This window comes from Scyliorhinus torazame, chromosome 2 (genome assembly GCF_047496885.1).
Source record: "Scyliorhinus torazame isolate Kashiwa2021f chromosome 2, sScyTor2.1, whole genome shotgun sequence".
In the NCBI taxonomy this organism is placed as follows: Eukaryota; Metazoa; Chordata; class Chondrichthyes; order Carcharhiniformes; family Scyliorhinidae; genus Scyliorhinus; species Scyliorhinus torazame.
In genome coordinates this window covers 373,023,750-373,036,955 of record NC_092708.1, presented here as the reverse complement: position 1 = coordinate 373,036,955, position 13,206 = coordinate 373,023,750, and the positions used below count along the sequence as shown (strand labels likewise).

General features: G+C 43.7%; 1 protein-coding gene across 2 annotated transcripts in view; it reads right to left on the bottom strand.

Moving 5' to 3' along the window:
* Window positions 1-13,206, bottom strand: part of trip11 (thyroid hormone receptor interactor 11) — a 135,357-nt gene that overhangs the window by 102,685 nt on the left and 19,466 nt on the right. The window contains exons 2-4 of one of the 2 annotated variants that reach the window (XM_072493094.1): window positions 11,031-11,107; window positions 6,036-6,146; window positions 1,619-1,888 (exon numbers count right to left, since the gene is read on the bottom strand). In XM_072493094.1, coding sequence (XP_072349195.1) covers window positions 1,619-1,888; window positions 6,036-6,146; window positions 11,031-11,107 — 458 coding nt within the window. The remainder of the gene's footprint in view (window positions 1-1,618; window positions 1,889-6,035; window positions 6,147-11,030; window positions 11,108-13,206) is intronic. The other variant, XM_072493102.1, reaches the window with a different exon arrangement.

Below are 13,206 nucleotides of genomic sequence, written 5' to 3'. Positions count from 1 at the left end.
GGTTGTTGGAAGTCCCTGGTTATAGCTGTTTCAATAAGATTAGGGAGGGTGGCAAAAGAGGTGGGGGGGTGGCATTGTTAATTCGAGATAGTATAACAGCTGCAGAAAGGCAGTTCGAGGAGTATCAGCCTACTGAGGCAGTATGGGTTGAAGTCAGAAATAGGAAAGGAGCAGTCACCTTGTTAGGAGTTTTCTATAGGCCCCCCAATAGTAGCAGAGATGTGGAGGAACAGATTGGGAAACAGATTTTGGAAAGGTGCAGAAGTCACAGGGTAGTAGTCATGGGTGACTTTAACTTCCCAAACATTGAGTGGAAACTCTTTAGATCAAATAGTTTGGATGGGGTGGTGTTTGTGCAGTGTGTCCAGGAAGCTTTTCTAACACAGTATGTAGATTGTCTGACCAGAGGGGAGGCCATATTGGATTTGGTACTTGGTGATGAACCAGGGCAAGTGATAGATTTGTTAGTGGGGGAGCATTTTGGAGATAGCGACCACAATTCTGTGACTTTCACTTTAGTAATGGAGAGGGATAGGTGCGTGCAACAGGGCAAGGTTTACAATTGGGGGAAGGGTAAATACAATGTTGTCAGACAAGAATTGAAGTGCATAAGTTGGGAACATAGGCTGTCAGGGAAGGACACAAGTGAAATGTGGAACTTGTTCAAGGAACAGGTACTACGTGTCCTTGATATGCATGTCCCTGTCAGGCAGAGAAGAGATGGTCGAGTGAGGGAACCATGGTTGACAAGAGAGGTTGAATGTCTTGTTAAGAGGAAAAAGGAGACTCATGTAAGGCTGAGGAAACAAGGGTCAGACAGGGCGTTGGAGGGATACAAGATAGCCAGGAGTAGTGGGGGCATGGAATGCACTGCCTGTGGAAGTAGTCGAGTCGGAAACATTAGAGACCTTCAAGCAGCTATTGGATAGGTACATAGATTACGGTAAAACGATATAGTGTAGATTTATTTGTTCTTAAGGGCAGAACGGTAGCATTGTGGATAGCACAATTGCTTCACAGCTCCAGGGTCCCAGGTTCGATTCCGGCTTGGGTCACTGTCTGTGTGGAGTCTGCACATCCTCCCCGTGTCTGCGTGGGTTTCCTCCGGGTGCTCCGGTTTCCTCCCACAGTCCAAAGATGTGCAGGTTAGGTGGATTGGCCATGATAAATTGCCCTTAGTGTCCAAAATTGCCCTTAAGTGTTGGGTGGAGGTGTTGACTATGGGTAGGGTGCTCTTTCCAAGAGCCGGTGCAGACTCAATGGGCCGAATGGCCTCCTTCTGCACTGTAAATTCAATGATAATCTATGATTAATCTAGGACAAAGGTTCGGCACAACATCGTGGGCCGATGGGCCTCTTCTGTGCTGTATTTTTCTATGTTCTGTTGTGTAGGGGCATAATGTACCCATCCTGGTTGGTCAGGGTGGTATAGCACTTATTGTCAATGCCCCCATGAGAGGCTACAGATTACACAAATCATTCAGAACTCAAAGCTGGTTGAGCACTGGCATTCATTTGTACTGACCATACAGATTAATGAAGCAGCATGGGAAATCCCATAATACCACAACAACAATTATCTAATTGCTCCATCTTATGCTGGATGGCATTCACTGACCTGTGCTAGCGCTTTCCAATGGGAAACATCAGCTTCCAACCTGGAGACTTCTTTGGAAAGCCGATTGATCTCTTGCTGTGACCAGATGACATCACCAAAATCCATCGTATCTCCGTGAAACGTGGTCGGGCGAGACATGTCCACGGGCAGGAACGTTGTGGAAGTTGTGCTCGAGGCAACGCCAACTTGTGATGGCTGTGCAGCAGATTGGAGCTTCTGGACTTGATCCTGTAAGGAATTGTGCCTGGCTTTCAAATGGCTTATCGTAACCTTAAAAAGGACAAATAATGAATAAGACAGCCAGCCACATCCACTGAGCTGAATTAAAATTATATTCTGAGCGAGCTAAAACTGCAAGTGAAAAGTAACATTCACAAAACAGAAGTGTTCCAAAGTGATCACTGTGAACAAGAGAAATCCCAAGCATTTCCCCTTCACTGGCAACAGCACCCACTTTGCAGACCCCAAACTACTAAGACTATCTTAACTAAAACCTGAACTGAATTACCAAGTCTGATAGAGAATGGAGAATGGGTCAAATGGCACGGATAAGTTGGGCCGAAGGGCCTATTTTCATGCTGTAAACCTCTATGACTCTATAACAATAGCTATCTACTGACATGGGAATTAATAAATTACACTTTATTTCTAGTATGAGATGTTTACAAAGCAGGTTTCTTTGGTTCTCAACTTGCACTGGTTAATTTCAACAAAGGGAATAAGTACTTCTCCTACTGAACGCATCCTGTTGCAATGTCATACTTGGAGGAGAACTGGAGGGAATGACATGCTCATGTAAGAATCCCACCTGTGTCAGTTGGCAAGGTACACTGCTAAACAATGTGAGTAAATGGGCCCCACAATGCAAGCATGTTTAAGACTTTCCAAATCTAACTATTCGGGATACCTGCCTTGCCTGCTTCCAAGTAGGCAGAGTCTTTCTGGAATTTAACCAATTGAAATTATGGAATCTACTCTCATGGCAACTTCACTCTATTTCTCCAGTCACAACCGCCTGTTAGAAGTCATAGAGATCCTACAGTGCAGAAAGAGGCCATTTGGCCCATCGAGTCTGCACTAACCCTCTGAAAGAGTACCCTACCGAGGCCCACGCCCGACCCTATCCCCATAATCCCACCTAACCTCCACATCCCTCCACTGTGGGAGGAAACCCGAGCACCCAGTGGAATCACACGCAGACATGGAGAGTCCACACAGACAGTCACTCAAGGTCGGAATTGAACCTGGGTCTCCGATGCTGTGAGACAGCAGTGCTGACCGCTGTGCTACCCAAATTGCAGCTTGCAGATAATCGGTAATCAATTTTTAAAAGTACCAGCACTCAGTAACAAGGAAGCATCTCCTATTGCTGATGAAGCAGATTAACTCAGCAGCATGCTCGAGGAAGAGCTACCTGCCCTGGCTACCAAATTGTTGAATTTGCCAGAGGGGTGACTTGGTTCTCACTCCTCATTGCCAGTTTTGACCTTCTGTAGCTCTCCAACAAGGTGGAGAGAATTTAATTTTTAGACTATTACAATGGACTAATGATTTCTTTCTGACATTTCCATACATTTACCAACAAGCTTTGGTGTTTTTGAAAGTGGCACTTCCCAGTTTTTAAAAAGGTATGTGTCATATACCTTTTATACCGTGGGCAGCACAAGTTCTGCACTGTGTGTTCTCTATGAACTCAGGGCAGAAGTAGGCCACTCAACCCTTTGGGCCTGCTATGCCATTCAATAAGACACTGGGCTGATCTGACTGTAACCTCCTGCCCCGATTCGATCCCGGCCCCGGGTCACTGTTCATGTGGAGTTTGAACATTGGATTGGTTTATTGTCACGTGTACCGAGGTACAGTGAAAAGTATTATTCTGCATGCAGCTCAAACAAATCATTCCGTACATGAAAAGAAAACACATAATAGGGCAAACAAACTACACAAACTGCACAATGGGCAGCACGGTAGTACAAGTGGATAGCACTGTGGCTTCACAGCGCCAGGGTCCCAGGTTCGATTCCCTGCTGGGTCACTGTCTGTGCGGAGTCTGCACGTTCTCCCAGTGTCTGCGTGGGTTTCCTCCGGGTGCTCCGGTTTCCTCCCACAGTCCAAAGACGTGCGGGTTAGGTGAATTGGCCAGGATAAATTGCCCTTAGTGACCAAAAAAGGTTAGGAAGGGTTACTGGGTTACGGGGATAAGGTGGAAGTGAGGGCGTAAGTGGGTCGGTGCAGACTCGATGGGCCGATGGGCCGAATGGCCTCCTTCTGCACTGTATGTTCTAAAAAAATAAAATAAAATACATAGACACAGGCATCGGGTGAAGATGTGTGAAGAGATCAGTCTGCAGACACATTCTCCCGGTGTCTGCATGGGTCTCACCCCCACAACCCAAAAAGATGTGCAGGGTAGGTGAATTGGCCACGCTAAATTGCCCCTTAATTGGAAAAAAAGAATTGGGTACTCTAAATTTACAAAAAATAATAAAAAATAATAAAAACCTCGTGCCACATCCCCGTATATCTCACTCTCCACTGCAACCAAGAGGAGGGACAAAAATCCTGTCAGTACCATCCTGAACCAGCCCTAAAGGATTATAACAGTCAGGATGACCCGTCTTCCCAGCTGATAAGGCAGTGCTTGGTCTCTGCTTGGCTTGTCCAAATGATAGGACAGGCAAAATTGACAGATAGCCTGAAGTGCAAACCTGCAGTCTACTATCAGATTCGATTTGTTATGTCTCCTCATTAAGCCTAATCAGGTACCATCAACAGTTGAGTTGGCTACGTGTTGCAATATCATTCTTACTTCAAGCTTGGACTAAAAGGCGTAACAAGAATTTTTAAATCTGAAAAGGCCCACTTTCATTCTGTCCACGGTAGCTGCACAGAAATACAAACTGGTGAAGAAATGAAATAAGAATCTTACTAACTTCCTGAAACACTTGATGCTTGCCACGCAGGAGCATTATCACAAAGCAGTGCTTACAAAACTCCTTCTCGGGGCAACAAAAAGAATGTTAAATTCTGGTTAGTTCAGGTTCTATTATACTGCAGTGATCACATTGAGCTTTTAAACAGGCCAGGAGCTGGTGCATAAACAAATGATTTTGGTAATTAAAATCTAGTGACTGTGTCAAATCGGTTATTCAAATACAGTAAATTATGAATAGTCTAATTTCCTGATTAAGTGTGCTCATCCTCTGAACACACACCACATGGGGTTTTAACCCAACATTTACTATCCGTTACCCTTTCTTTTGAGGATTTCACCACATGCCTCTAATGCAATCCACTTCAGCAATTCAGATCCCGATAACAGGATGCATTTTTTTTAAATGAATTAAAAGTACAATTTAAAATGTACAATTTTTATTTTTTTTAAATGCGAATAAAGCCATTTGTTTATGGGAAACAGATCTAGGATTCTGAAATGAAAAGCTGGGGGGAAACCTTTTTAGTTTAGAAATAGCAATTCACACACAATATGAAATGATTCTCAGTTTCTTTATCCATATCAGACTGGCTGAGCCATCAGTGGGCGAAGAAGAGAAAAGGAAACTAAAGGTGTGTTTGAATTTGGAGTTTGATATTATTCCAGGGGAGGAAAAAAATCCACATGTAAGAACTCAAAAGCAATTACATTGATTAACTAACAACATCACATCAGAAAGTAACTGAAAAGTCCCAGCTCTGACCTGCAATTTTTGCTAAGGTAACTGAGGTAAATACAACTGGTCTTATTTCAGCTTAATGGTGGGGCTCCCAGACCAATGGGTGGCACAGTAGCATAGTGGCTAGCACTGTTGTTTCACAGCTCCAGGGTTCCAGGTTCGATTCCCAGCTTGTGTGGAGTCTGCACGTTCTCCCCGTGTCTGCATGGGTTTCCTCCGGTTTCCTCCCACAAGTCCCAAAGGACGTGCTGTTAGGTAATTTGGACATTCTGAATTCTCCCTCCGTGTACCCGAACAGGAGCCGGAATGTGGCGACGAGGGCTTTTCACAGTAACTTAACTGCAGTGTTAATGTAAGCTTACTTGTGACAATAAAGATTATAATTATTAGCCAGCAGACCTAATAGCCAGTCACTGGGCGAGATAGGCTCTGGCAAAAGCATTCAGCCTCTTGTCATCAAGTAGCCTGCCAACACTCCTTTGTCTATGTTCACCCATGAAAGATGATCACTTTGGCAAGTAGTGAAGAGTGAAGACAGACAAGTATCCACAGAGAAACGTTTCTCCCATTAAACAAAAACTTCAAAGTCTTTGGATAAGGGGAAAATAACAGCACAGAAGAAATGAAAGAAAATTAAATCTGCTACAGTAGCCTTTTTCTAACAATGCACTTAGCAATTCACTTGATCTTGGAATAAGAGGTCCCACTGTAAGGAACAGAAATGCATAAAGCCTTTGACCTACATCTTTCTGCTGTAGCTGACTTCTGTATTCTGAAGATAGGTGCTTTATCTGGAGCTCTGCTGCTGTCTCTTTCTCTTCTAGGTCAGAGTAAAGTTTCCTCAACCGTTCGTACTGAAATTGGAAAAATGAATCTACTTTAACATGCTTCACATGAAGGAGCACATGCAGATATGTAAAGGAACTTTTAATCCCCAGCTTTCTTCACCAAAGTAATCATTAAGAGATTTGGAGAACGTAGATTTAAATTCCTTCATTAGCTTCTATTAAGATGACATGTACAAGTTCTACCATTCCATTTGTTTCATGGACCAATTACAGAGCGTTTATGATAGCTCAAAGGAATAAGCAGCAATCACCTTAGAGAAAAAAGGGCTGGGAAAAGGTGCTCTACTCAAGTAGATCTCGTCTGAATGCTCAAACCACAGCCTGGAAATGTAGCATTTCTTACCCTTCCTTTTCTTCCCTCCTATTCACAGAGCTCAATCCTGCATCTTTGTTTCACTGTAGGCTGTTAGAAGCTACACTTGAACATGCTACTATATTTGACTCTAATAATGCATTCACATTCCACATGGTCAGAATAAATTCCAGAACTGTGTGTACTAATGTCATCTTTGAGCAGTTAAATTGCATGTGATGACCTGTCCAATGCAGGGAATCTTATTATTCTTCACTCCAATGTTACATTAAAGATTCCATTTGTTCTTCAATTAATCCTGTCTCTACTTCAAGTTACAACGGTACGGTAGCAGAAAAATGACCTTAAAGTCTTTGAAATTCTCCGGTTTGACCATTTCCATTTTGAGGTGGCAAAAGGAGTCCAGGGGCGTCAACTGTTGGTGTGTGATGTTTCATGGGAAACTCAGTTCCAAAATTTTTGGAGTCAAATTCTACAGATTGGTCCTGTTTTGATATAGTTGGTATAAGTTGTGGATTCTAATGTTAGTTCTGTTTTGCGGTATCTTGCTCCTTCTTTGTATTTAACATACTGGTGAATAAAATAAACTGTTCCAATCATGTGATGTTTTCTAACTTTTGAAACAAAAAACGGGGAAAGGGCTGGCACCAGTGGCACAGTGGTTAGCACTGCAGCCTCACGGTGAGGACCCGGGTTACATCCCAACCCCGGGTCATTGTCTGTGTGGAGTTTGCACATTCTCCCCGTGTCTGCGTAGGTCTCAACCCACAACCAAAAAAGATGTGCAGGGTAGATGGATTGGTCACGCTAAATTATCCCATGTTTGGAAAAAAAATTAATTGGGTACTTCAATTTTTTTTCTTTAATATATTGGGGAAAGAAGCTTTTGTATTCATACAGGGGACGTGGCTTCATAATAATGGCCAGCACGGTAGCACAGTGGTTAGCATTATTGCTTCACAGCGACAGGGTCCCAGGTTCCATTCCCACTTGGGTCACTGTCTGTGCGGAGTCTGCACGTTCTCCCAGTGTCTGCGTGGGTTTCCTCCGGGCGCTCTGGTTTCCTCCCACATGTCCCGAAAGACGTGCTTGTTAGGTGAATTGGACATTCTGAATTCTCCCTCAGTGTACCTGAACAGACACCAGAGTGTGGCAACTCAGGGATTTTCACAGTAACTTCAGTGCGTTGTTAATGCAAGCCTACTTGTGACAATAATAAAGATTATTATTACTACTAATAATAATCTTTATTAGTGTCACAGGTAGGTTTACATTAACACTGAAATGAAGTTCACTGGCTAGGCCAATATTTATTGTACATCCCTAGTTGTCTTAGAGAAAGTGGCAGCTCCGCTGCACTCCATGGGGTGTAGGGACAAGCACAATCCTGCTAGGGAGTTCTAGAATTTTGATCCCGCAACAGTGAAGGAATGGTAAAATATTTCCTCGTTAGGATGGTGAATGGCTTGGAAGGAAACTTGTAGGTCATGATGTCCCCATGCATCCGTTGCCCTTGTCCTTCTAGGTGGTAGTGGTTGTGGGTTTGGAAGGTGCTGCTTAAGTGTCCTTGGTGAGTTCCTGCAGTGCACCTTGTAGATGGTACAAACTGACGCTACTGTGCGTCGGTGGCGGAGAGAGTGAATGTTTGTGGATAGGATGCCAATCAAGTGGGCTGCTTTTTTCTGGATGTTGTCAAGCTTCTTGAGTGTTGTTGGAGCTGCACCCATCCAAGCAATGGGAGAGTATTCCATCATATACCTGACTTGTGCCTTGTAAGTTATGGACAGGATTTGGGGAGTCAGGAGTCACCTAACAAGCACGTCTTTCGGGACATGTGGGAGGAAACCAGAGCGTCCGGAGGAAACCCACGCAGACACTGGGAGAACGTGCAGACTCCGCACAGACAGTGACCCAAGTGGGAATGGAACCTGGGACCCTGTCGCTGTGAAGCAATAATGCTAACCACTGTGCTACCGTGCTGGCCATTATTATGAAGCCACGTCCCCTCTATGAATACAAAAGCTTCTTTCCTGAGTTACTCAACACAGGATTCCTAGCCTCTGACCTCCTGTTGAAGCCACAGTATTTATATGGTTAATCAAGTTGAGTCTGTGGTCAATGGTAACCCCCATGTTGATAATGAGGGATTTGGAGATGGTATTGCCACTGAATGTCAGAGGACGATGGTTAGAACCTCTCTTGTTGGAGATGGTCATCGTCTGACACTGGTTTGGCGCAACGTTACTTGTCAGCCCAAAACATGGATATTGTCCAGATTTTGCTACAGTTCGACATGGACTGCTTCACAAACTGAGGATTTGTGAATGATGCTGAACATCAGCGAACCTGGGGAATCATCAGCAAACCTCTGCCTTATGATGGAAGCCATGATGTGGAGATGCCGGCGTTGGACTGGGGTGAGCACAGTACGAAGTCTTACAACACCAGGTTAAAGTCCAACAGGTTTGTTTCGATGTCACTACCTTTCGGAGCGCTGCTCCTTCCTCAGGTGAATGAAGAGGTATGTTCCAGAAACATATATACAGACAGATTCAAAGATGCCAAACAATGCTTGGAATGCGACCATTAGCAGGTGATTAAATCTTTCTCGATCCAGAGATGGGGTAACCCCAGATTAAATCTGTAAAGATTTAATCACCTGGTAATGGTCACATTCCAAGCATTGTTTGGCATCTTTCAATTTGTCTATATATGCGTTTCTGGAACATACCTCTTCATTCACCTGAGGAAGGAGCAGCGCTCCGAAAGCTAGTGACATCGAAACAAACCTGTTGGACTTTAACCTGGTGTTGTAAGACTTCGTATTATGATGGAAGGTCATCGATGAAGCAGCTGAAGATGGTTCGGCCAACTCCCCTGGAGTGACGTCCTGAAGCGGAGGTGTCAGACCCCCAACAAGCACAGCCATCTTCCTTTGGAATATGCAGGACTCTTAATCAGTGGAGAGCTTTCCCCCCTGATTCCCATTGACTCCAATTTTTCTGGGGCCACTCGATCAAATGCACCATTGATGTCAAGGGCAGTCACTCTCACTTCACCTCTGGAGATCAGTTCTTTTGTCCATGTTTGAACCAAGATTATAATGAGGTTAGCAATGGCCCTGGCAGAATCCAAACTGTGGGTCAGTGAGCGTCAGGTTACTGTTAAGCTGCTTGATAGCATTATTAATGGCCCCTTCCATCCCTTTACTGATGATCGTGTGTTGACTGATGGGGTGGTAATTGGCTGAGTGTACAGGACATACCTGGGCAATTTTCCACATTGCTCAGGAAATGCTAACATTGTAGCTGTACTGGAATGGTTTGTTTAGGGACACGGCAAGTTCTGAAACACAAGTCTTTGGTACTATTGCCGGAATATTGTCAGGGCCTGTAGCCTTTGCAGTATCCAGTGCCTTCAGCCATTTGTAAGTATCACCTGGAGTGAATCAAATTGGCTGAAGACTGGCATTGGTGATACTGGAGATCTCCAGAGCGGGCAGCCCACATGATCTCATCTCTACTGCACCACGCCATAGCAAAAGGCTAATTCACATCCCATTGATACACACAAGGACGCGAGTCTGTAGATTAACAAGATAAGAGTCTGCTAATTTAAAATCTATTTTATGGTGAGCATGAATTGTAAATAAAGGAAATCTAACTTTTAACAGACATCACAAGACCAACAAGCATACGTATCCAAATAGTAATAGCTCTATCTTACATCCTTAAATGTAGATGAAAATGAAATAAGCATAAATAACCTGCAGTAAGTGGCATGTTACACTGGGACAAAAGTCATACAAGAACAGTGGGGACAAGCCAAAATAGTAAACAGAAGATGCTGTCTGCAGAAACTATAGACAGAGCTGTGAATGTTGCCTCCAGAGAGTTTCCAGTATCAGTTTGTTCCTATAATATTTCAAGCAAAAACTGCATGATCATCATGTACGAAGTCCTACTTATTCAAGTTAATCTTGTAACCTCTAGTGGTGGTGGAAGCTATTCCATAAAATCTTTTTTTACAGGGATTTGACAGGTACTCGAGGAGGAAGAGCTTGCAGGGTTATGGGAAAAAGGCAGGAGTGTGGGATTAAGCACCACTGTTCTTTTGAAGTACTAGCACAGGAACGATGGGCCAAGTGGTCTCTTTCTATGCTGCAAAGGTTCTTTGGGTAGTTGCATGTAGCTTACTGAGCGACTTTGAGGAAAGTTAGTTTTCAGTTTTCAGTTCACCATTTAGGAGTAATTTTAATTTTGCAGTCTGTACCTTAGAACGAATCATGCCAAGGTTGCAAGAATTTCAAAATGTACTCCAGTGTAACACTTGCAACTGACACTATCAACAGCTTTAAAATATTAAGACTGTGCACATGTAAGTACTGACAACCTGAAATAAGAGTCTAAATGCATTTCAATCAGGATCTAACATACAAAATCTGAATCCAAAGCACCAAATGCAAATATTTTAACGCACAGGGAAAATTGAGTGTTTATTCTAAATGGTAGCCAAAGTAGCATATCGTAACGTTTTATTACTGAAGTGCCTGTAGCATAAAGTATTCACATACCAACCTCTGATTTTTGTGCTGAGTAAGATGTTTCAACATCCTTCAGTCTGGAATTCGATACATGTAATTCACTCGCAGCATCTGAAATTCAAGCATAGCACAGCTATGGGCATTAAATTTCACGTAGCTTATTGTTAGACCAACAATGCAATAGAATATACGATGTCAGAAATATTTCACATCAATCTAAAGCGGTGTTTTCTTAAAGTAAACAACTTGACAGAGGGATCTGGCCATAAACGGTGAACAAAATATCACTGAGGGTGGGAAAACATCCAGAATGTTATTGTTTTCATTCCACTCCGAGGAAGCTACCGGCTTCTGTGTGCTGCTGGCAGCTCGGGGCAAGCTTGGAAACTCACTGCAGCTGAGTGTTTGCAGGGGTACCAGTAAACTACCACCTTGAAGATCAAGGGCAGGAGTTGCATGCGAATACCACTAACTGCAGGTTCTCTATAAAGCTGTATACCATCCTGACTTGGAACTATGTCGTCATAGCTTCATCATCACTGGGTCAAAATCCTGGAACTCGCTCCCCAACAGCTGAGTGGCTGTAACAAAGCACATGAACTGCATCAGTTCAAAAAGGTGGCTCATCCATTGGCTTCTCAAAGGCAGTTAAGGATGGACAACAAAGGCCACATTCCATGAATTAATATAAAAGAAGCTCGTGCCTGTGAAGATTATTTCTCAAAGGTCAAACATGAGGTGTTCAGGAGAATTGAAAAATTATTCTACTGTTGATTTTATACATCATGCTGAATTGTCTGCAGAGCTTCCCTTCGATATTAGCTCCATTGCAGGGTGATCTATATTGCAGATTGAGATTTATACAATTTCCCTTCCTACTTCTAAAGTTAGCCTGAAGCAATTAGAGGCCATCCTGACGTTTTATGATTACGGTGGCAGTGGTTAGCACTGCTGCCTCACAGCACCCGGGACACGGGTTCAATTCCAGCCTTGAGTCACTATCTGCTTGGGAGTTTGCACGTTCTCCCAGCGTCTGCGTAGGTTCTCTCCGGGTGCTCCAGTTTCCTCCCACAGTCCCAAAATGTGCAGGATTGGCCCTGCTAAAATTGTCTCGTGTCCAAACATATGTAGGTTATGTGGGGTTAGGGAGATAGGGTAGGGGAGTGGGCAGAGCTGCTCTTTCGGCAGGTCAGTGCAGATGCGATGGGTAAATGACCATCTGCTACATTAGGGATTCTATGGAACCCAGCACAGAAGGAGGGATTCCAGAAATTCTGAGCGGGACAATCCTTGCATATTAATATTATTTCAACTTCAGGTTATTATAGTTACACTACCAAGCCACAGAGAGCAGAGAAACATGGGGATATAACGATAAATTTTGAGTCTGCCTGCCCCACATTGTTCTCAGAAGGTAAAGAGAAAAATGCTGGAAAATCTCAGCACGTCAGGCAGCATCTGTTGGGAGAGAAAAGAACCAACGTTGAGTCCAGATGACCCTTTGTCAAAGATGTAAGAAAGTGGGAAATATTTACACTGTAGAGTGAGAATGAAAAATGAGTCATAGCCACAGAAACCCAGGGAAACGGGGTGCTAATAGCCACAGAAACCAAGGGGCAAGAGTGCTAATGGCAGTCCCCAGAGAGAACAAAAGGTGTGAAATGCTAAACAGCAAAAGGTATTGGTTTAAAACCAGTGCTAACATTATAACTGCACCAGTAAGAAAATCACACAGGAAACACACAAGAGATTTGTTTTCAAACTGGGAATGAAAATATTACAAACACAGAGTAGCTTCTAAATTATGATTCCTCAGATCTACAAAGTGTGTCCATGTGGAGTTTGCACATTCTCCCCGTGTTTGCGCGGGTCTCACCTCCACAACCCAAAGATGTGCAGGTTAAGCGCATTGGCCACGTTAAAGTGCCCCTTAATTGGAAAAAAATAATAATTGGGTACTCTAAATATATTTTTTTAAATCCAAAAAGTGATTGTAGGTGCAGTATGAAGACGCAATTTAGCATGGCCAATCTACCTTGTACATCTTTGGGTTGTGGGGGTGAGACCCACGCAGGCATGGGGAGAATGTGCAAACTCCACAGTGACCTGGGGCCAGGATCGGACCCTGGTTTTCAGAGACCTGTGGCACCAGTGCTAACCACTGCACCGCCATGCCGTCCCACAGCACATTATGCCTTTCAGAAATGCCT